The following is a 25,617-nucleotide window of genomic DNA, read 5'->3' as shown; positions in this document are numbered from 1 at the left end:
CCAGCATTTTATTCAGCAAACTAATCATCGAAGTATAATCGCAAACTTGTCGATCTAAAATATATGATTAATTAAATAGAATATTATCTCATACGCTGTATTAATTTTACCTACATAATGTTCAAACGTCCGAAATTATGCAACCGACACAACGTTCAAACACCCGACATTATGCAACCAACATGTATCTTATAAACGGGAATGAACACTTTCACTTCACGGAGTTCATTTTTACACGCAGCTGTCCGTGACAATGATGATAGACACAAAAAGATTAAATGAAGTTCAAGTGATGTGAAAGCGTATGTGGTAGTGATGTTCGTGATCAGGCCCATTATCTCGGTGACTAGTGAGTCATATTTCCAACAATTGTTAAATGGAACATATAAAATTACAGAGACATTTGATTGAATGAAACATTACTCTTTTATCTCTGATTATCAGTATACAGAACGAACTCGATTATATATGATTCTATTATATGCAATTCTCAACTCGATTTTATAAAGTTTATTTTTTTTTTAATTTTAAATATGACTTATTTCAAGAAAAATGTAATACATCAACATTACGGTGAAAGTTAAAAAAAAGGAGTTGGGTGTCCAAGAACAAATTGTAGAGCGGTTAGAGAGCTTTAATTTTATTGATATAAACAACCAAGTTTATTATGATTTTTTGGGAAAAAAATAATAATACTTTAAAAATTACTAAATCCGCCAATTTAGATGTTCCACGATTGTATTCTGTATGAAATTTCTTTCAAATGGAAGCAACAGAATCGTTCTACGTATCGTACTTTTTGAAGTAGAGCCAGTTTGAGGCAAACAGAGCCCGAAACAAAAAAAAAGTTCAATAAATTTGTCATTGTTGAAATTTGGCCATATGCGCAGAAGGATTTTTTCATCAAATATGATCCTCTATTAACTCCTGAAAGATTCCGAATACATGTAATTTTGTTTAGTGAGAAAGTTGTTTTCTGACTTTAATTGGATAGATTAAATTCTTCTCTTACATTCAAAAAAGGTTAAATATAAGTATATCAAACGATAAAAAAAATCGATTTAATTATACACAGTGAAAACAAATTGGAGACTGTGTATAATCAAGTCCACCCTGTAATAACAAAACAATCGTAAAAATCAGAAAATTGATAGACAGTTTATGAAAAATTGACTAAAATTCTGCGCAAGTTTTCAACCTTGCCCAAAAAAAATTAAAAATAGGAGTTTTGTAATTTTTGAAAATCAAACTAATTTTGTAAATATATGATACTAAAAAATTACTTAAATTATTGCCATAAGTGCAAAATCACAGTAGATTTTTAAACAATAAAACTCCTATTTATGTCACTTTTTTAAAAAGTTATATGAAAAAATACATTATTTACGCAAACTTTGCAAAACTGAAGTGATATATAAATAGGGAGTGTCATAGTTGCATGAAGCGTCACGTTCTTAAACGAACAATTAGTATCTTCGAACAATGTTGTTCTATATCTCCAATATAAGAAGTGGAGTGGTCAACTCTTGACACAAAAGGCACAACTGCCCTATTAACCAAAAGTGTAAAATTTATTCCGAACACACTTATATAAGTTTTAATTCGGACTCATAGGTCCATCAGGTATCCGACTCTAGTTAGACGGGTAAGAACAGAGACAAAAACGAGTAAACTAAAAGATTGGCAATCAACAAAAATTCACGAAGAATAGTAATCATAAAAAACCGCATGAGGTGGAACAGGTAGAAAACTTAAGCTAAAACTCAAAATAGATCAATCGAAAAAACAGAATAAAGCTCTGAGCTCATATATACATTTCATACAATATGAAAAATAATACACATAATTGGAGTTCGAAGTCTTAGCTAAAAGTAATGAAATATGGCTACATTGAAAACGTAAAATTCCAATGAAGAATATAGTCAAAATAAGATTATGACATGTTTCTTGGAATCTGTCTTATGCTTGAATGTCTCAAATAAGTTTTTATCTCCTTCTTCAATGGCAGTAACGTTCCTAGAAGAACTTCGCCTTCTCAACGTAGTGCTACCTGCGTAATTTGTATCAGTACTTAGTTGATGTTTCACATTGTACATAAATCACTAACATATATTATATAGTCGGTGTTAAGTCTGACCGAACCATGTGACATTTTTATGATTTCGTGAAGAACGAACTTGAAGTTTGGCGCTATAAGGGGTTTTCGTTGAGCGTTCAAATCAATTTCGATACGTTATTCTTGCTGCATGCGTGATTTTCCGAATCTGATAAATGTGGTATGTAGTTTACGAAATGCTTAACCTAATATAATCAATAACTCGAAATTATTAATTCTGCGACTTGGTCCCCTTCGACTTAACACGGATGTGAGTTGATTATGTAGAGCGTTTTATTATTTTTCATTATGAAACCCAGCCAGTTAAGGTAATCTGGAATCACTGGATGCTAAATGAACTTCAAGAAAAGGAGAGAGCAGCATCGTTTGTTAAATACGTTTACAACATGCACCCAGTTGGGATGCTTCACAAAGCGTAAAAAGTTCTCAAGTACTTTCATTGTGTTACACGATTCCTGAATCGTTCAAGCTGTACTATAGAACAACATGATAAATATAAAGATTCATTCCATGAAATTCCAAAGGAGATGAACGAAGTGAAAATGTTGTTATTACATCATCAACTTCAAACGGATGCGAAAGTGAAAACGATTGTGGTTGAAAGTACACATAGACTCATCGCTATAGAATGTTGAGTGGAATTCCAATGGAGGATGTTATCACGCCTTATAGATGAATCTGGCTCACTCCACAACTTGATGTTCATTCCCTAAATTACATCATCGGAAGATGGGGCAATTAATTTTGGTAGATAAATATAATGTCAAGTCAAACAAATCTTTGCTCAATTTTGGTGATTTCATATCGCACTCGATTCAACAAAAAAGCACAAATCAGGCAAATAGATTCAAACTACGCTCCTGCGCTGAAAGTAAGTGTAATGCGGAGACAAATGTTTACTTTCTGGTAGTTTTATGTTTCGATCTCAATGTCTTAATTGATTTGTTAGTCGCACTCTTTAATTCATATTGTGAAATTTGTGTGCAATATCATCATTCTTTTCATCATTCCCATAAGAAACATTTTTATTAATAATTATGATTACAACATCACATTTTGCAATTGCAAGTCTTGAGAATGAATGAGGTATCCTTCATGAGGAGATGTTCAAGTCTTGTATATCATATGCCTTATGCATTCACGAAAAAGTGAACAAAACATACGTTGACTGATTTTTGAATAGCTCCTGATATAAATTCACATTATGTTGAATATCTTCAACTATCGAATTATACTGCAATAATCCATACTATACGAATATTCTAGGCACTTTCAATTTACAATTTCTATGATAGACTTCTTCAGAAACCAAGCATGATAAAAACGATATTATTAGATAGCGTATAATTTACCTGTCGGAATTACATACGGTACCACTACTAATATCATGAAGACAATAATCAATCTCATCTCCACTGTGCTCCTCATCGCAATACTTCAATAAAATCACAGTAAATGTCACGAACACGTACGATCAAACGACAGAAACAGTTCTGTTACACTATTTTATTTAACTAGGAATAATACACATCAATCATTATAAACAATTTCTTTCGTTTCGTATTCTGTAATCATATGGAAAATCATCACGATGGACACACACACATGGTCTCTATTGTATTCGTAAAAACAAGTTCACCATCAGAAGATTGATTTCGAAGCATAACACTATATTCCTGCTTCTGTATGTTCATGCTGTCTTTCAAACTTTCGAAGCATTAATATTGATGCTTTAATATCAAAAACAGCAGTTATGAATTCAAAACTGTTATTAATATTACGTATAACACAGTGAAAATATGTGCAATCTATTTATCATCCTATTTCTCCTTTTAAAATATCACATTTATCACTACTGTTCGCTGTAATGCGCAAATGAAGGATTACTTTTTTATCGTCATCACCGAATAATTTTTCTACATAACGCAAAAGAATTCGCAAGCACACCACCATCTATGAATCATATGCAATACCAATCATTGCGAATGTATAATTATTGATTTTAACATCAGTGATTCCGTCACAATCTGATATTTTTCCTTCTATTGCCACAACATACATTGATGAAAATCACAAATGACACTATTATTTAACGTTATTGAAACGATGTTATGAATTTACGCGTTTTTGCCAATTTCTTCATAAAAATACAAATGTATTCGACCGAGTTACTCAAGCGCTTGTATGGAACTAACGCGCAAGCTTAAATTGACTCAACTGTCGCCGTAACAGCACACATGCGAGAATCTGTGCTCAGTTCACAATACATTTTTTTGAGCGTATACTATATTGAGAAAGAAATGTATTAGTTTAAAAGGGTAAAATTATATCTTGCATCGCCACAGTAAAACTCATTCATATCGTCATATACAACTACCACACGCAAGGTCCACACGCTAGGTCATAGCCGTACATGCAAAAACAACCAATGTTTACAATTTGAACATGCTGCGAGATCACTCTTCACAACCACATTTTCAAATGTTTAGTGTTAGTGCATTGTCTGTGATACTTATCAAGAAAACTGTGGAAAATAAACCACCGCAATGCGGTGATAATATATCGATAACGTATTGTAATTTCAGATGAGCATTGAATTTTTCGATTGACGATCGATGAAGTAGCATAAGGTTAGCGTTTTATTTATTAACATATTTTTTTAAATTCAAAAAAATATGGATGATTTTTACATACCTTTGAATCGTTCGCTAAAACCGTTTTTCGCATTGCTGAATTTTCTGTGAAAAATCACGAGAAATATATGTATTAATTTTTAACATACCGATAAAATAAATCCCATAAATTATATTCTAAATTGATATCAAAATCATCGGATCTGTATGTTTGCTCAAATTCATGCAAACAAATTGCTCAATCAATATTTTGAGGAGTATTTGAATATTATTTAAAAAAAGCTATCTTACCAGTAGTACTTTTTGGTGGGACAGTATAGTCCTCATCAAATTCTAGCTCTGACCTCACCAAATTTGCTATATTCAATTGACATTCCTATAATGGACAACAATATCAAGGCAAATGTCGAGACCTGTGTTTACATTTATACCTCAATATTTTGAAAATCCCACTTAGCTATAGATTTTGTTTTGCACAATTCCATTTTATCCCAGCATTTACATTTCCTGTTCACTATTTCACATCCTGATTCTATAAAAACCGTTTCCGTGCAATTTTGAAAATTACCAGCCTCTCCGTTGTTCAACAGCGGTACATCTGAAACATGCAGAAATATGAAATAAATGTTATATGAACAGTTTACGATGAGATTATTTGTAACGACCATATGAACCACGGGTAGGTAATTTTTGTTGGAAAATGGCGGCTGTTTTGAAATAAAAATTGCTTTTTAGCACGTTTTTATGAAGATTTTTATAAAAATAATATAATTGAAAATAGTATTTTTTTCATGCGATAGAGAGATATAAAAAGATTTATCCATATCCAATTTGGGATAAATCTGTTCCGAAAACTTAAGATATCGTGTACGCCAGCTTAAAACAAACTTATTTCGAGAAAATCGCGTTTGAAGTTTTGTGTGAAAACCGCACTAGATTAGATGACTCCATAAACTCCACAAATAATGGAATTTTCGAGAAGTCCTTTCTTAGGAATGAATTTTTATTGTCTAAATTTCATAAAAAATGAGGAAAAAAACGATTTTTTCAAATTTCTAGACTAGAATACCCCCTTAAGAAGATTCAATTGTAGTCGATAATTACCTAAACATATTCCTGATCCGCTGACTGGAATTTTTGATACACAACTCAGCGGTGGCTCACATGTACCAGAAAAATCTCCTGGCCCACCACATGCTTCTCCATACGTACGAGCACAAACTCGACAACACCTGAAAATGAACAATACCGAGTTTTTATTAAGGTACACTGGGGCAAGTGGAACCCCAAAAACCATTATTTCAAAAATAAAGTGTCCTATTTTTCCTGTTTTTGATTATTTTTCAAAACGAATTATACACATCACTACTGTAGCCGATTAGCTATTAATATATGGAACCGAAAAATGAATTCCTCAACTAGATTTTAAGTTTGGCCAAAAATAATCTCCAAGTCCCCAAAGTCCACTTACCCCTTGATACGGGGGTTAGTGGAAACCTGGAATTTTATGTTTACAACAAGTTAAACTCTGTTAAAAAGGTGTTTGGGAATGAATAAAACAAACTGTATTCACTTTCTTTTATTCTTTGATAATACAAAATTAATTAATCAATGCATTTAAGGAAATAAAAAAAAAATGCAATAAATATCGTTATTGCTTCGCAAGTCTTCAAAATCAGGTCAATAGATAAAAATAGCAGGTACATCGCTAACCACAGTTATGATTTCTTCGAAGCTCTCTTACGCTTTGCTTTCTGTGTCGCCTCTTTAACCGATTTGATCGTTTCCAGCTTCACAACGGCATCAGTCGATGTTATAACTTCTGCCCCAGGACAAACTTTTTTTCTCTGCGCTTTGGAAACAGGAATCTGTTTCACATGGTCAAGGAGAATCGCTTCAAAAGAATTATTTTGTGGATTATCATTTTCCATTTGGTCATTCCCTGTTGAGGAAGCAATGCAATTACAAGTTGCTGAAGCTGCATCTCTGGTGTTTGTTACTCTTGGAAGCGCCTTCTTCGATCCTTCGACGATCTCAACAGTGTTGTCATCTAACGTTTGAGCTGCTTGCTGTGATGCGATGAAACGTGCCCATGCTCTCGGTTCGTATTTGTCTTCCGGAATCACCTTATCGGAAAACGGGTATACGCCGGCCTTGCGGAACCCATTTTTAATTATTTGTGAATCAAATGATCTCCAAACTTTGGAGATAATGTTTGAAAAAGCTGATTTAGACAGCTTCGTCCCATAGTGATTCCGTTGCCACTGGATAACGCACTTGTCATAGTCTTGCTTCAATGGTTTAAACACCGCCAGGTCCATAGGCTGCAAGAGATGACTTGTGTGGGGCGGAAGTTTGAGTATCACAACATTATTCTCGATTGCTTTTTGGATGAGAGCAAGAGAAACATGTGATACATGGCCATCGTAAAGTAGGACCAATTGTCCCTCAGCGGTAGCGCTCAGAAAGGACCGTTCGAAGTAGTTGGCGAAAACATCCGTCTCCATCCAGCCGTTTTTGGTTGCAGCATAAACTATTCCAGGAAATTCATCACATTTACTAGCCATCCAGCTGTTCCATACGTTGGATCCTTTGAAAATAATAAGTGGTGGTAATTTGTCACCAGCCGCATTTCCTCCCATCAATACAGTAAAATTTTCTTTTCCTGAACCGCCCGTGACACGATGAGCAGCTCTTCCAGTTTCTCCCACAGTCTTAACCCGACTCGGATCGAGGCAGAAGCTAGTCTCATCGATGTTATATATCTGCTCTGGAGGAACGTTCGTGGTCACCTGTTTTAGGAGCTTGAAGTATTCGGTCATCACGAAAGGATCAGCTCCTCGTTTCCGTGCGACCTCAACGGCTTGGGGCTTTTTTTGCGATAGATGATGCCGGCGCTTAAAATTCCGGAAAAAATCGTCTCCCGGAACACCGCTTACAAACGGTGTTTGAAGCTTGTTAACTTTTACGTACTCTGCTATTGCCAAAATTGTCTCCTCTTTGGATAGTCCAAAGCCCCACTTATCCATTTTCTTGATACAGTCGGCGATCTGTGTTTCAACCTTCAACGGCAAAGCAGTGGGTCGGCCTCCCGTTATACTTTTAATGCCTCTCAGACCTTTCACTCGCTTGAAGAGTGTTGCATATGGGATTCGGAAGTGCTTTGCTGCCGCTTTTATCTTCATCTTGCCGTTTTTTACATCATCCATCGCATCTGTCAAGTCCTGTCCACTGTATTTAGCAGGAGAACGCTTGCGAATGTATTTGCGAACCATTCTTCCGGTGGCTGTAAAGATTAAAAACATTCAATAAGCAATGTTTACTTTCACGTATTCCACTTAACCCAATTACAAAAACATGTGGGGCAAGTGGAAACAGGCCGATTTTTATAGTAAAAAGACAATCTTTCACATTTTGTATCGGTAAACACAAAAATAAGCATTTTTCAATTACCTAGTAGTGAAATGTAACCAGTTTTCCGAACTGCCGATCGTCGAAAATGTAATTTTACTGACAGCGTAATCGACTCTGATCGCAGCTGCAGAAATGCGATTGTAAACAAAGCAATATTTGGTTGCGTCTGGTGGTTCACAACGACTAAAAAGTACGTTTAGTAGATGTTTATTGATTGTTTGGCAGATGTTGTGTGGAAACAAAGCAAAATATTTTTTGTTATTTGTTTACTTTATATTTGATCCACTTACCCCCAAATTCCACTTGCCCCAGTGTACCTTACCTCAATCACTATTCTCCATCTGTAACAAATGTGTTTCAGTACATAGTGTTTGCTTTTGAAATTTTCATTCCAATATATTAGGCTGTCAAAAAAGTCCTGCGGTATTTTTTTTGAATTTTCTTTTGTTCATAAAATTAGTTACAATCATCTGTTTTAAGTCAAATATGCGCCGTTTTGTTCGATGACTTGTTCCCAACGAGATGCCAAATTCATAATACCCCTGTTATAGAAGCTCGCTTCCTTATTGGCAAAAAACTCGGATAGCCAATTTTCACAGGCCTCTTTTGTGGCTAACTTCTGACAACCTAGCTCGTTCGCCATGGACAAAAACAGGTGGTAGTCACTTGGTGCAAGGTCCAGACTATACGGCGGATGCAAAAGAACCTCCCATCCGAGCTCCCGGAGCTTCTGGCGCGTCACCAAAGAAGTGTGTGGCCTGGCGTTGTCCTGATGGAAGACAATGCGGCCTCTGTTTATCAAAGATGGCCTCTTCTTCATGAGTGCTACTGTTGGATTTATTCCAACGGGATTCCAAAATTATAATTCTCCGCAGCGGAAATGAATTAAATACACTTGATCCGTTTAGTCAAATGGAGAATATAATTTTCCTGTTGAATTACAGAGTTATGTTGGTATTAATGATATATATATAATAATAATAATAATAGTAATATAATATAATAATAATAGTAATAGTAATGTACTACAATTCACATGAACGTAATGAAGTACAAAAATAGTGATTGTTGCAACATTGGTGATAATAACAGTATATAATTCATATTTACAGTAATAATGATATTTCATTCATGGTAATAATAATTTCATGATGATAATTCATTCATTGTCCTCCGGGTAATTGTTTTTCTCTCTATGGACTTAATTCATTCATTCGATCAAATCATTGATTAAACTGGCCGTTTCTCATTCGATTTACTTCCTATGCGTTGTTTGTTTCTCAATGATAATTATGTTACTCATGTTTAATTCCCCTTCGATATTTCTCGTGTTCAGTTCTAGGGCACTAGTGATTTTAGTCCGGTTCTCCTTAAATTTGGGCTTAAAAGTAATTCCTGTTTAACCTTAGAACACAGATTCGCGACCATTTACTGCGTAAACTGATAGGTCGAATTTCACTGTGTCTACGTATAGAAATTGATTCGCAGCTCTTTATACCGCGAAAGATAACTGGCCACAAACTTTGGTGGAATGCAACCACTCACAAGCGAACGCTCACAACTTGATTAAATCGAGTATTAAACAGTTTGGATCGTTCTTATTATCTTGTAATGGAAACCGTACAAAATGTGGGAGTTTATGTTCTGTTTTTTTTACTCACCAGCAGTGACAGAACGACTAACCTGTAACTTCGATGCTGTCAGCAAAAGGTGTTTTTTGCGTCAACGTGTGTGGCACCCATACATCGAGCTTCTTTGTGAATCCAAGCTTCTTCAAATGGTTAATAACGGTTTGATGACTTATCCCCAGCTCTTGGCCGATGCTACGGCTGCTACTATGCCTGTCTTTCTGATTTTGTCGCAATTTTTTGACGACAGGCCTTCCGGAGCGTGGCGCATCTTCGACGACCTCTACACCAGAACGAAAACGTTGAAACCATCGTTGTGCGGTGGAAATGGAAACTGTATCGGGTCCATAAACTGCACAAATTTTATTGGCAGCTTGAGATGCATTTTTGCCTTTGTCATAGTAGTACTGTAAAATATGTCGGATTTTCTCTTTATTTTGCTCCATATTTGCGACACTATCACTCACGAACGACTTAACCAAACAAAACTGTCAAGGACTATATTATAGCGCGCAAAAATACCTTTCCAACAAGCTATAGTATGACCCGATACAATGAATACAACTAGAACTACGCGCTTACAACGACACCTCGCGAAAATACCGCAGGCCTTTTTTGACAGCCTAATATATAATTAAATTGTGATAAAAGTCCGCGCTTCCGAATTTCTATAAACACTAGACAACTGAACAGCCTGAAGTATTTGGAATCATTCACTTATTATTATTCAGTTGTATGAATGACTACTTGCGACACTACTTGCAGCTAAGAAAAATAATTTATAATCTCTATACTTATTCATTCTATTCTATTACGATTACAAGCAATGTTCTGTTAGAAACAACATGCATCAAACAGTTCAAAGGAATAGTTTAAAAAAATATTCATTAATTATGATAAGCTGATTAAGGACGCTAATGGAGGAACGGTTTGATGACTTATCCCCAGCTCTTGGCCGATGCTACGGCTGCTATTATGCCTGTCTTTCTCGGCTAATTCAGCGATTTTGTCGCAATTTTCGACGTCAGGCCTTCCGGAGCGTGGCGCATCTTCGACGACCTCTACACCAGAACGAAAACGTTGAAACCATCGTTGTGCGGTGGAAATGGAAACTGTATCGGGTCCATAAACTGCACAAATTTTATTGGCAGCTTGAGATGCATTTTTGCCTTTGTCATAGTAGTACTGTAAAATATGTCGGATTTTCTCTTTATTTTGCTCCATATTTGCGACACTATAACTCACGAACGACTTAACCAACCACAACACCGTCAAGGACTAGATTATAGCGCGCAAAAATACCTTTCCAGCAAGCTATAGTATGACTCGATACAATGAATACAACTAGAACTACGCGCTTACAACGACACCTCGCGGAAATACCGCAGGACTTTTTTGACAGCCTAATATCTATCTACAAGTCTTCCACTGCTGATATGCTCTCCTCATTTGTTGAGTAAAGATTTATTCCAAAGCATGGATGATGAATTCAAGGAAAATTTGAATATTGATTTCTCTGCAATTGACTGTAAGTGGACAAATGGACAAAAACCATGGACAAAAACAGGTGGTAGTCACTTGGTGCAAGGTCCAGACTATACGGCGGATGCAAAAGAACCTCCCATCCGAGCTCCCGGAGCTTCTGGCGCGTCACCAAAGAAGTGTGTGGCCTGGCGTTGTCCTGATGGAAGACAATGCGGCCTCTGTTTATCAAAGATGGCCTCTTCTTCATGAGTGCTACTGTTGGATTTATTCCAACGGGATTCCAAAATTATAATTCTCCGCAGCGGAAATGAATTAAATACACTTGATCCGTTTAGTCAAATGGAGAATATAATTTTCCTGTTGAATTACAGAGTTATGTTGGTATTAATGATATATATATAATAATAATAATAATAGTAATATAATATAATAATAATAGTAATAGTAATGTACTACAATTCACATGAACGTAATGAAGTACAAAAATAGTGATTGTTGCAACATTGGTGATAATAACAGTATATAATTCATATTTACAGTAATAATGATATTTCATTCATGGTAATAATAATTTCATGATGATAATTCATTCATTGTCCTCCGGGTAATTGTTTTTCTCTCTATGGACTTAATTCATTCATTCGATCAAATCATTGATTAAACTGGCCGTTTCTCATTCGATTTACTTCCTATGCGTTGTTTGTTTCTCAATGATAATTATGTTACTCATGTTTAATTCCCCTTCGATATTTCTCGTGTTCAGTTCTAGGGCACTAGTGATTTTAGTCCGGTTCTCCTTAAATTTGGGCTTAAAAGTAATTCCTGTTTAACCTTAGAACACAGATTCGCGACCATTTACTGCGTAAACTGATAGGTCGAATTTCACTGTGTCTACGTATAGAAATTGATTCGCAGCTCTTTATACCGCGAAAGATAACTGGCCACAAACTTTGGTGGAATGCAACCACTCACAAGCGAACGCTCACAACTTGATTAAATCGAGTATTAAACAGTTTGGATCGTTCTTATTATCTTGTAATGGAAACCGTACAAAATGTGGGAGTTTATGTTCTGTTTTTTTTACTCACCAGCAGTGACAGAACGACTAACCTGTAACTTCGATGCTGTCAGCAAAAGGTGTTTTTTGCGTCAACGTGTGTGGCACCCATACATCGAGCTTCTTTGTGAATCCAAGCTTCTTCAAATGGTTAATAACGGTTTGATGACTTATCCCCAGCTCTTGGCCGATGCTACGGCTGCTACTATGCCTGTCTTTCTGATTTTGTCGCAATTTTTTGACGACAGGCCTTCCGGAGCGTGGCGCATCTTCGACGACCTCTACACCAGAACGAAAACGTTGAAACCATCGTTGTGCGGTGGAAATGGAAACTGTATCGGGTCCATAAACTGCACAAATTTTATTGGCAGCTTGAGATGCATTTTTGCCTTTGTCATAGTAGTACTGTAAAATATGTCGGATTTTCTCTTTATTTTGCTCCATATTTGCGACACTATCACTCACGAACGACTTAACCAAACAAAACTGTCAAGGACTATATTATAGCGCGCAAAAATACCTTTCCAACAAGCTATAGTATGACCCGATACAATGAATACAACTAGAACTACGCGCTTACAACGACACCTCGCGAAAATACCGCAGGCCTTTTTTGACAGCCTAATATATAATTAAATTGTGATAAAAGTCCGCGCTTCCGAATTTCTATAAACACTAGACAACTGAACAGCCTGAAGTATTTGGAATCATTCACTTATTATTATTCAGTTGTATGAATGACTACTTGCGACACTACTTGCAGCTAAGAAAAATAATTTATAATCTCTATACTTATTCATTCTATTCTATTACGATTACAAGCAATGTTCTGTTAGAAACAACATGCATCAAACAGTTCAAAGGAATAGTTTAAAAAAATATTCATTAATTATGATAAGCTGATTAAGGACGCTAATGGAGGAACGGTTTGATGACTTATCCCCAGCTCTTGGCCGATGCTACGGCTGCTATTATGCCTGTCTTTCTCGGCTAATTCAGCGATTTTGTCGCAATTTTCGACGTCAGGCCTTCCGGAGCGTGGCGCATCTTCGACGACCTCTACACCAGAACGAAAACGTTGAAACCATCGTTGTGCGGTGGAAATGGAAACTGTATCGGGTCCATAAACTGCACAAATTTTATTGGCAGCTTGAGATGCATTTTTGCCTTTGTCATAGTAGTACTGTAAAATATGTCGGATTTTCTCTTTATTTTGCTCCATATTTGCGACACTATAACTCACGAACGACTTAACCAACCACAACACTGTCAAGGACTAGATTATAGCGCGCAAAAATACCTTTCCAGCAAGCTATAGTATGACTCGATACAATGAATACAACTAGAACTACGCGCTTACAACGACACCTCGCGGAAATACCGCAGGACTTTTTTGACAGCCTAATATCTATCTACAAGTCTTCCACTGCTGATATGCTCTCCTCATTTGTTGAGTAAAGATTTATTCCAAAGCATGGATGATGAATTCAAGGAAAATTTGAATATTGATTTCTCTGCAATTGACTGTAAGTTTTTCGGAAAAAAATTAAACTGTCAAAAAGTCAGGCGAAACCCTAATATTTCCGCTTACGCGAGGATTTATACCATGCTTATTAATTCTTTTACATATCTGGTCTTCGCCCGAATGATACTCTGTTTATGGTGGGATTTGGAATAGATTGTGTATTATGAGCTACTACCAAGCAACCTGTCTCTCACATGTATGGCTCGCAGCAGTTTTCGGCGAGGAATCAAACATGTTCTGGGAGGATAGGATATTTAAGCTGTATGAAAGATGGCGAAGGATTGTGAAACAGAACTATGGATATAAAATCAAATTATAATGCTTTGATTGAAAATGATGTTTTTGTCTTCCCAAAAATCGACATTTACTTTTTGAACAACCCAATATAAGCTATCCTGATTTATCCTGATTTTTATTTCCATTCTTCCTGATTTTTTCAAATTATAGTTGGCAACCCTGGTTGTGAGTCAAAGTGTGCCATTCTGTTATGAAAATTAGACGGATAAGGGGTGTGAGGCTGGAACTGCATAAACATCTGGTCGGTTTCAGCATAATAGTCCCTGCCATCTACTACAGGCATGAATATGATTGCACACTCTGTGTTCGTTGTTCGTTAAGTTCCCTTGGATTGGAGTACCGTTCAAGTAAATGTGAGGCTCATCTCTACTCATGAAAAACATGAATGACCTCAGAAACCGATTCAATGTGTAGAATTTCTTTTAATTCTTCAGCCGGGAATAAGTGATAGTCGCTAGGGCTTCAGAAACCGATTTAACGCGTAGATTTTTTTTTATATTTCTTAGCATTAACTCAATTCTTCAGCCGGGAATAAGTGATAGTCGCTAGGGGCGAGGTCTGGGGAGTAAGGAGGATCCTCGAACACAGTCCATTTGAATTTTTTCAATTGCTCTTGAGTTACGCGAGCAGAATGGGGCCGCGCATTATCGTGGATGAGGAACACTCCTTTCATCAATAAGGCTGGCCTTTTATTCTTAATCGGTTCAAAACTTCACAATAGTATGGTGATGAAACAGGCGTTCGGCGGTCAACGAATCGATAACACTGAAGAAATTCGTGACGCAGTTACATCGTACTTCAAAAAGTTGGATGCTACGCACTTCGCACTCGGAATAGAAAAACTCGTGCCACGTTATAAAAAATGCCTCGAATGTTACGGCGATTATGTAGAAAAATAGAAAATAAAACGTAGATTACGAAAATCACCTTGTTTTTTTGTCCTAACTTTATTTTCCCGCGATTTCTGAGGTACTGAAATTTATTTTTTGAACGACCCTCGTACATTATTGTGGTAAAAATATATGTTTGGGAGTTACGTTGAAACAAAATCAAGGCATGTGGGTTAATACGAAACGTAGCGTTGGAGTAGATCCTCCGCTTCATGGATGGAGGGTATTGTTTGCCCCATCTATAAGAAGGGCGATCGGTTCGAGTGCGGCAACTACAACGGCATAACGCTAACAAATGCCGCTTACAAGGTGCTCTCCCATATTCTAACACGTCGTCTATCCCCTATAGCCAAAGACTTCGTGTTTCAGGGGCACTCTCGAGCCCTTCTGAATCACGCAGAGGTTTAAGGCAAGGGGATCGACTATCCTGTATGCTATTTAAGGTAGCCCTTGAGGGTGTAATCCGACGTGCGGGCATCGAAACGAGGGGCACGATTTTTAACAAAAGTACCCAACTCCTGGGCTTCGCAGATGATATTGACTCAATAACAAGAAACTTTGCGACGGCTGAGGCAAACTACGCCAGACTAAAAGCGGAGGCCAGGAGTGAGGGACTACTAATTAATGCGTCAAAAAATGGGTGGGTTATATCTATGATATAACCGCAAAGTTGACGTGGGACTAGTATAGCTTAGCAATCATTTGTTTGTATTGATTAAATTTTGATTGAATGAAACAATTTCCGGTTTCAATCGAATTCAATATATTTGCTTTGTGAGTAAAGAGATTGAATAAATGCCATGTAAGGTCAATGCATGCATTCAATTTCCGGTTTCAATCGAATTCAATATATTTACTTTGTGAGTAAAGAGATTGAATGAATGCCATGTAAGGTCAATTCATACATTGTGATAGATTATGTTCTCCGTTAAAAATATAATTTAATGACAGTTCTTTTACTGTTGGTCCCTACATCCAGACAGGAATCACCCGGCGCATCAGAGCACTTATTCATTGCGCAAGTCCACACGTCTTACCTCGAGGTCGGTCCGTAATCGGAAGAGGACTATGCAACGATGTTTCAGAGCTTCTCGCCACGTTGACGTGTTGCCAGTATCAATAATAAATGCACACCATGACTTCCTAAATGAGCTACTCTTATTGAGGGGTATATTGAGCTCACTCACAATGCCTAGGACAAAATATGTGAACGGAAGAATTATCAAATGATTATTTTATTTTACATTTCCATCTCAAGTTTGCATCTCTCAAGTGTACGTACTTCTCGAGCCGCGAATTTGCTTGATTTGATGAACTTCAGGCGCTCAGTCCAAAAGTACCCCCGGCTTGCATGAAGCAACAACTTCAACTCATACTTTTTATATTATAGAGCCTTTAAACTTGAAAGTTCATTCGCCTCTAATCTCTGCATGATTTTTCCAGGTTCCTAAATTTAGAAGATCATGTTAAGGAAACATATTTTAGTCTGCACAAAGGCAAGCGAGTTCGAAAGTACTCGCAGTTTGAATTTATTTGCAATGCCGATTTTCCCAGATACCTTGGTTTAGAATTCTGTATTAGATAAACACATTTCAGTCGAAACAAAAATACTCCAGACCTGCATGAATTTGCAATGCCAATTTCCTCAGACACCTTGGTTCTGAAGCCTGTGTTGGGGAAACACGTTTCAGACGGAACAAAAATACCCCCGACTTGCATGAATTTGCAACGCCAATTTTTCCACGCTCCATGGATTTGAAGTCTGTGCTAGGGAAACACATTTCAGTCGGAACAAAAAATACCCCCGACATTCATGTGTTTGCATTGCCGATTTCCACAAGGCTACTTGGTTATGATGGCTGTGTTGGGGAAACCGTAAATCGGGCCAATAAAAACGAGGTAGTTAGGTAGTTGGGTAGTGTTAACATTTTAAAGTTATTCAATTGTTTATCTAATGAAAAATAACATTTTATTAATTGCGATGGATGCGTAGAAATATTCCCTATCAATTGATGCAAACGTCTTTCCGATCCAGTAAGAAATGTTCGAGTTATAAGCATTCGGAATCTTTCATTTTTTCCTGCATGTTCTGTGTTTAGGTTTTCATTTTACCCCCCATATATTCCGGTTAGACGTAGTCCCACGTCAAAACCAAGTACATGGTGGGAAGAGGCTCAAAGTAGAAAACGGTGAGCCTCCCACGGACAGTGACAGTGGACGGCGATGAACTGGAAGTGGTTGATGAATTCGTGTACTTGGGATCTCTGATCACCGCCGACAACAATACCACGAAAGAAATCCAACGACGCATTCAAGCTGGAAATCGTGCATACTTTACGCTCCGCAAGACGCTTCGGTCAAGGATAATACGACGTCGCACAAAGCTAACGGTGTACAAAACCTTAATAAGACCAGTGGTCCTTTATGGACTCGAGACTGTGACGCTGCTCACGGAGGACATACGCGCTCTGGCCGTCTTTGAGCGGAAAGTGCTTCGGACTATTTTTGGTGGAGTACAAACGGAGAGCGGAGAGTGGCGCAGACGTATGAAACACGAGCTACAGGCACTACTTGGAGAGATTCCCATTGCAACCTTGCGAAAGTCGGGAGGTTACGGTGGGCCGGACATGTCGCGAGAATGCCGAACGACAGTGCAGTGAAATCCGTTCTCTTCAATGATTCCGCCGGCACCAGAAATAGAGGGGCTCAACGTGCTAGGTGGCTCGACCAGATCGAAGCCGACTTGCGAGTGACGGGACGCTTACGGAATTGTGAAACGAGTGGCCCAGGACCGAGTAGATTGGAGACGAATAATTGTGACAGCACGAGCCACCACGGCTCTCAACTGATTATGTATGTATGTATGTCAATTTACTCTCCTCAGCGCGAGTATAGAAGAGTTAATAAAAACATTGCACTTTTTCTGTGTGTCATTTATACGCATGATGTTTTTCCGCATCAGAATAGGTAGGGAATAAGTGAATAAACATCTACTATGAGCTGCCTGTGACTAAACTCTTAATTCGGATCTGTACTGTGTACAATCGAATCCTCTACAGGAAGCAATCGCCAAAAAGCAGCCAGCTTTGGCCAATAAAAGAGAAGATGTGTTTCGTCTTAGGTGCAACGACATGCCACACATATTGATAGTAATTCGTCAGAAGCGCCGAGAATATTTTACCTATCTTGGAACATTCAAACAATCTATATAAATAAAAATGAGAGGCCAAATCTGTTGGTAAGCGGAAACCCCGAAGAAGGGATGGTCCGATTTTAGCCTCCTGTATTTTGTTGTATTCGTCTCATCCCGTAGATCAATATAGTGGAGAGAAAAATCGGAAAATTTTCGGAAAACTCTGAAGTAAGGTCGGAAAATTCGGAAAAATTGAATTCCCACATGTTGGAAAATTACATCATAATAAGCGTTGTTAGTTCATTCGATGTTTACGCTATCGAAATTGATGTTTGTTCGTAAGTGGAAATGGATTTTCAGACGAAATAACGCATTTCCATATCTTATATCTATATAATTAAAAATGTAGGGCAAAATCTGTTGGTAAGCGGAAAACCCAAAGAAGGGATGGTCCGATTTTAGCCTCATGTATTTTGTTGTATTCGTCTCATCCCGTAGATCAATATAGTGAGAGCAATACGGAAAATTTTCGGAAATCCTGAAGGAAGGTCGGAAAACTCGGAAAATTGTATTCCCACATGTTCGAAAATAATAATAATAAGCGTTGAGCGTTAATAATAAGCGTTGAGCGTTAATAATAAGCGTTGTTAGTACATTCGATATTTGCGCTATCGAAATTGATCTTTGTTCGAAAATGGAAATGGATTTTCAGGCGAAATAACGCATTTCCATATCTTATATCTATAGGGGAAAGTAGGTAAAGACGGACACTGCGGGTAAGATGGACACATTTAATATTTCATTAACTAAAATTTTTTGAAATATTTTAGTTATGCAAATACTTTCAATAAAGTGTATCAATACTTTCGAGACACACTGTTGATTTCCAGCGAGCGAACTGTCAAGCTTGTAAACAAAACAAAAATTATCTTCGCGGGTGCACCATTCGATGTAATTTTTACTCCGTAGAAAATAGCGAAAAGTTCGTAATTTTTTGTTTTTTACGTGTTCCTCCAACGGGTAAGTGTTTATTTAGTCCATCATTAACTATCCTGTGATAAATCAGAGGTTTTTCAACGCTTATAGGAAGAGCTACGGCCATTCGAAAAAAGCTGCCAGTTCGGGCAAGACGGACACATTAAGGTAAGAGAAAACGGACACTACTATTTTCCTAGGATATTTAACAAAACTTTTTGGTTTTACTATAAAGATGCCTACAAATTACAAGCGCAAGAGTAACCGGCAGTCATGGACCGCTCAGCAGTTGGAACAAGCCATTAAGGCTGTAAAAAGTGGATCGCCGGTGAAGACAACAGCAAGAAGTTACGCAATTCCAAGATCCACACTGATTCGCCACCTCACAAGTCCAACTGTTTCAACTCGGCTAGGACTTCTTGATTCCGTATTCAATTCTCAACAAGAAGAGGAGCTGGTACAACATCTGTTGGATTTGGAAAAGAGGTTCTATGGAATAACGATGACTAATGTTCGAAAGCTTGCTTTTGATCTGGTCGAAAAAATGGATTGCCACACCCGTTCAACAAGTCTACCAAGATGGCTGGAAAAGCTTGGCTAAGCAATTTTCTGAAACGAAATCCCAAATTGTCGTTCCGTAAACCTGAAGCTACCTCTGCCGCCCGAGCCAGAGGCTTCAATAAGCCAGCAGTATCTGCGTTTTACGATTTGCTGAAAGATCCCAAATTGACGCCAGATCGTGTTTTGAACGCCGATGAGACTAGTGTTTGTACCGTTAGTATTTGTTTTGGCATTGTAGTTAGTTTAAAAATCAGTTTAATTTTTTATTCATACTTTCTTACAGGTTCCTCCGAAGAAGTCTAAGGTAGCGGCATTGAAAAGCAAAAAACAGGTTGGTGGTATTACATCTGCGGAACGCGGAGAAACAGCTACGGCAGTAATGTGCATGCCGGCAACCGGACAGCACCTTCCGCCGTTCTTCATTTTTCTTCGCATGCGGATGCATGAAGCTTTGAAGAAAGGGGCATCACGTGGAAGCAAATTTGCCTGTAATGCATCGGGTTACATGACGGTCGAAATATTCAATGAGTGGTTCGATCACTTTTTGGAGCATGTAAAACCTTCTGAAGACAGTCCTGCCTTGCTCATAATTGATGGCCACTCGTCGCACACGAAGAACCTAGCTTTTACCGAGAAAGCTAGAGCTAACTTTGTTAAGGTTCTAGTTTTACCATCTCACACTAGCAACAAACTTCAACCGCTTGATGTATCCTTTATGGCACCTTTCAAGACGTACTACGTACAGGAAGTAGAGCTTTTCCTACAACAGAATCCAGGTAAAGTCGTCAGCCAATATGACGTTGCCGAGCTCATGAAACCTGCATTCATCAAGGCGGCTACTACGGAAATTGCCGAGAATGGGTTCGAAAAAACAGGAATTTGGCCATTTGATCGAAATATTTTTTCCGATGATGACTTTGCCACGGCCACGGTGACTGATCAACCCGATCCTGAGATTCTTCGTGAAGAAGAGACGTTTCGATTGCATCTTGGAGGTGCGCCTAGTCAATCAACCGTAAATCGCATTTCCTGTGAGGATAAAGAAGTTCAAGTGCTTCCCGAAGACATCATGGCTGATTTCGCAGAACCGGATAGCATCTCAACGGCCAATAACCCGGTGTTTGAAATATCTCCGTCGATCATACTTCCGTTACCGAAAATGGTCACCCCGAGAGTCACGAATAGAAAACGCCAAGCAGGAAAGGCAGCTGACATAACGTCTGCTCAATACGCTGACACTTTGAAGAAGGCGAAAGCATCGAAAGACATTAAATCCATCAAAAAAGAACAAAAACAACGCTCTTCGAAGAAGCCTAAGCAAAATAAGGGCAAAGGGGACACCTCATCTGATAATCTATGCGAGAAATGCGGAAGCCAGTTTTCTGATTCAGATTTCGGGACAGGTTGGACAATATGCTTACCATGCCTTTCATGGTTCCACGCTGAATGCTTTACTTCTGCTGCAACTATTTGTCAGAACTGCTCTTGATTCTTCTTTTTTTCTTGTTTTTTTATTCCCACTGAAAATTGAATTAATTTAAATACTCAAATGAACTTAAACCATCGATGAACTGTTTTTAATGCTTTATAAATAAACTTTCGTTTTGAAATATGTTTAAGTGTATCATTAAACTTTACAAATGAATTATTGTCTTCCTATGAGGTCATTTAAAATATGCGTGGACAGGTTGTTGGCTATTTCAGATCCTTTTCCTTCCTTTGCGAGGACAATGGCCCGCAAAAATCCAGAAATTTTTGCATGGAGTGTATGTATTTGACCTCTTCTGTCGTTCCCTTCCAAGGATGAAACTGTCCACAAACAACATGAGTAGCCTTTCGAATCGTAGCGTAATTCAAGAACACTCCCCAATGCTGAAAACACTAAAATACGTACAAAAACTACAACTTTTCCGTAAGTGTCCATCTTTCCTACCTTAGTGTCCGTCTTACCCATTCCAGATGTCCGTATTTCCCGACCATGTGAAGAAATAGTATTTCGATGCATTTTTTTCAATGACCCAGAATACATCAATGTTGGAATAAATTTACTAGTATCAACGGTAATTATGATAGAAATGGACCTGAAGTTTCAATTTGAACAACAACTGCGATCATGAAAGCTCTATATGTGTAAAAATTGAGATTACACCTTAGGGTGTCCGTCTTTACCTACTTTCCCCTATAAATAAAAATGTAAGGCAAAATCTGTTGGAAAGCGGAAAACCCGAAGAAGGGATGATCCGATTTAGCCTCCTGTATTTTGTTGTATTCGTCTCATCCCGTAGATCAATATAGTGAAGAGAAAAATCGGAAATTTTTCGGAAAACTCTGAAGGAAGGCCGGAAAATTCGGAAAATTGAATTCCCACATGTTCGAAAATTACATCATAATAAGCGTTGTTAGTCCATTCGATGTTTGCGCTATCGAAATTGATCTCCGTTCGTAAGTGGAAATGGATTTTCAGGCCAAATAACGCATTTCCATATCTTATATCTATATAAATAAAAATGTAAGGCAAAATATGTTGGTAAGCGGAAAACCCGAAGAAGGGATGGTCCGATTTTAGCCTCCTTTATTTAGTTGTATTCGTCTCTTCCCGTAGATCATATAGTGGAGAGAAAATTTTTTGGAAAATCCTGAAGGAAGGTAAGAAAATTCGGAAAATTGAATTCCCACATGTTCGAAAATTACATCATAATAAGCGTTGTTAGTCCATTCGGTGTTTGCGCTATCGAAATTGATCTCCGTTCGTAAGTGGAAATGGATTTTCAGGCGAAATAACGCATTTCCATATCTTAAATCTATATAAATAAAAATGTAAGGCAAAATCTGTTGGTAAGCGGAAAACCTTCTTTATTTTGTTGTATTCGTCTCTTCCCGTAGATCAATATTGTTGTATTCGTCTCTTCCCGTAGATCAATATAGTGGAGAGAAAAATTGGAAAAATTTTCAGAAAATCCTGAAAGAAGGTCGGAAAGTTCGGAAAATTGAATTCCCACATGTTCGAAAATTACACCATAATAAGCGTTGTTAGTCCATTCGATGTTTGCGCTATCGAAATTGATCTTTGTTCGTAAGTGAATATGGTTTTTCATGCGAAATAACGCATTTCCATATCTTATATCTATATAAATAAAAATGTAAGGCAAAATCTGTTGGTAAGCGGAAACCCCGAAGAAGGGATGGTCCGATTTTAGCCTCCTGAATTTTGTTGTATTCGTCTCTTCCCGTAGATCAATATAGCGGAGAGAAACATCGGAAAATTTTCGGAAAATCCTGAAGGAAGGTTGCAAAATTCGGAAAATTGAATTCCCACATGTTCGAAAATTACATCATAATAAGCGTTGTTAGTCCATTCGGTTGGAAAATTCGGAAAATTGAATTCCCATATGTTGTACAATTAGCTAAACGTTGTTAGTCCATTTGATGTTGGCGCTAACGAAAATGATTTTTGTTCGAAAGTGGAAAAGGACTTTCAGAAGGAAGGAAGGCCGGAAAATTCGGAAAATTGAATTCCCACATGTTCGAAAATTACATCATAATAAGCGTTGTTAGTCCATTCGATGTTTGCGCTATCGAAATTGATCTCCGTTCGTAAGTGGAAATGGATTTTCAGGCCAAATAACGCATTTCCATATCTTATATCTATATCAATAAAAATGTAAGGCAAAATATGTTGGTAAGTGGAAAACCCGAAGAAGGGATGGTCCGATTTTAGCCTCCTTTATTTAGTTGTATTCGTCTCTTCCCGTAGATCATATAGTGGAGAGAAAAATTTTCGGAAAATCCTGAAGGAAGGTAAGAAAATTCGGAAAATTGAATTCCCACATGTTCGAAAATTACATCATAATAAGCGTTGTTAGTCCATTCGGTGTTTGCGCTATCGAAATTGATCTCCGTTCGTAAGTGGAAATGGATTTTCAGGCGAAATAACGCATTTCCATATCTTAAATCTATATAAATAAAAATGTAAGGCAAAATCTGTTGGTAAGCGGAAAACCTTCTTTATTTTGTTGTATTCGTCTCTTCCCGTAGATCAATATTGTTGTATTCGTCTCTTCCCGTAGATCAATATAGTGGAGAGAAAAATTGGAAAAATTTTCAGAAAATCCTGAAAGAAGGTCGGAAAGTTCGGAAAATTGAATTCCCACATGTTCGAAAATTACACCATAATAAGCGTTGTTAGTCCATTCGATGTTTGCGCTATCGAAATTGATCTTTGTTCGTAAGTGAATATGGTTTTTCATGCGAAATAACGCATTTCCATATCTTATATCTATATAAATAAAAATGTAAGGCAAAATCTGTTGGTAAGCGGAAACCCCGAAGAAGGGATGGTCCGATTTTAGCCTCCTGAATTTTGTTGTATTCGTCTCTTCCCGTAGATCAATATAGCGGAGAGAAACATCGGAAAATTTTCGGAAAATCCTGAAGGAAGGTTGCAAAATTCGGAAAATTGAATTCCCACATGTTCGAAAATTACATCATAATAAGCGTTGTTAGTCCATTCGGTTGGAAAATTCGGAAAATTAAATTCCCATATGTTGTACAATTAGCTAAACGTTGTTAGTCCATTTGATGTTGGCGCTAACGAAAATGATTTTTGTTCGAAAGTGGAAAAGGACTTTCAGACGGAATAACGCATTCCTATATCTTCTATCTTTATAAACAAAAATGGAAGGACAAATGTGTTGGTGTGCCCTAAACCCGAGGAAGGAATGGTCCGATTTGAGCTGTCTTTATTCTGTAATATTCTCTGTATCAAACATGTATTCCATGCAACGGAGAAACATGTTATTTCCAAATGCTTGAAGAATCTTGAACGAGATTTGTGTCTGAAAATAATTTTATATTATGAAGGCGAATTTTTGTAGAAGTACTAGAGAATTTCTAGTAAAAGGAAATTGTAAAGGGTCAAAGGGTAATCATTCAATGAAGAGTTCAGTGATTGGACTCACTAACGTTCACTTAGTAAGAAAACGTGGATGTTTGAAAGTATTTAAATCAAAACATCTATTTTGGGCGGGACGAAGTTCGTCGGGTCAGCTAGTGCTAAATAAAGGCTTCTATTACATGCAAAAAATGATAAACTTATAAATAATTTGGTTATATATTATTTTATTTTATAAAACGAAGTACTGTTACTTATGATTGATAATTCATACACTATGTTTCATAATTGGAGAGCAACTATTTCTTATTGAGCTTCCTTAGGTATATAAGAGCATAAAATGACGTGGGTTCGTTATTTAAGCCGGTTTTTTTCCACGTGATCTTCTGGACAGATACAATGACACTGCCCAATACTGTAGGGAAGATTTTACTTGAGTTTTCGAATCACATCTTTGGGGATGAAAGTTAATGGTTTGAGAAGAATTCTCCCGAAGAGACCAATAATCGAAGTATTTCAGAATAATTTACTTTATTGCCTTATTATAACAGGATAACTTATCAGGTTATAAAAGTCGGACGATCATGAGATGGTTCATTCAAGAGGAGATACAGATTCTTGAATAGTCGAATTAACTACTTGATCAAAACTCCATCGAGAATTTGTGGATAGTGAACATATGAAGGGTAGATGCAGAAGACAGTGTAGGAGGACTCGAGCGAGCAGCTTAATCTGCGAGAAACGAGATACGAATTTCAACAGGCTTGGTTAAAAGTACGCCAAATGGAGTGTTTGAACTGAACGAAGGAAATCTACGCGAAATGAACTTGTCATGATTCATGAGAAATTGATGTGAATTTTGTGATGGAGTAATACATTTCAATCTGGTTCTCTTGTTTTGAAACATTGGTATTTATTTTGTTTCGCTCCTAACGAAAACACCAATGTTTACAAAACTCGTCCTATAAACGAAGATAATTATTATATCCTACACTAGGTAACTCTGATAACT

General features: G+C 37.4%; 1 protein-coding gene across 14 annotated transcripts in view; it reads right to left on the bottom strand.

The window, feature by feature from the left end:
• The window catches only part of LOC129764229 (kielin/chordin-like protein), a 55,311-nt gene that overhangs the window by 28,488 nt on the left and 1,206 nt on the right, over positions 1 to 25,617 (bottom strand). For 10 of the 14 annotated variants that reach the window (XM_055763108.1, XM_055763105.1, XM_055763100.1 and 7 more), the window contains exons 3-6: positions 5,854 to 5,981; positions 5,181 to 5,347; positions 5,041 to 5,125; positions 4,811 to 4,854 (exon numbers count right to left, since the gene is read on the bottom strand). In XM_055763108.1, coding sequence (XP_055619083.1) covers positions 4,811 to 4,854; positions 5,041 to 5,125; positions 5,181 to 5,347; positions 5,854 to 5,981 — 424 coding nt within the window. Of the gene's footprint in view, positions 1 to 3,468; positions 4,309 to 4,810; positions 4,855 to 5,040; positions 5,126 to 5,180; positions 5,348 to 5,853; positions 5,982 to 25,617 lie in introns of those variants that run through there. The other 4 variants (XM_055763099.1, XM_055763096.1, XM_055763097.1 and 1 more) reach the window with 4 other exon arrangements.

This window comes from Toxorhynchites rutilus, chromosome 2 (assembly GCF_029784135.1).
Source record: "Toxorhynchites rutilus septentrionalis strain SRP chromosome 2, ASM2978413v1, whole genome shotgun sequence".
NCBI lineage: Eukaryota > Metazoa > Arthropoda > Insecta > Diptera > Culicidae > Toxorhynchites > Toxorhynchites rutilus.
The sequence above is the reverse complement of the archived record's forward strand: the minus strand, read 5'-3'. Positions and strand labels throughout refer to the sequence as shown.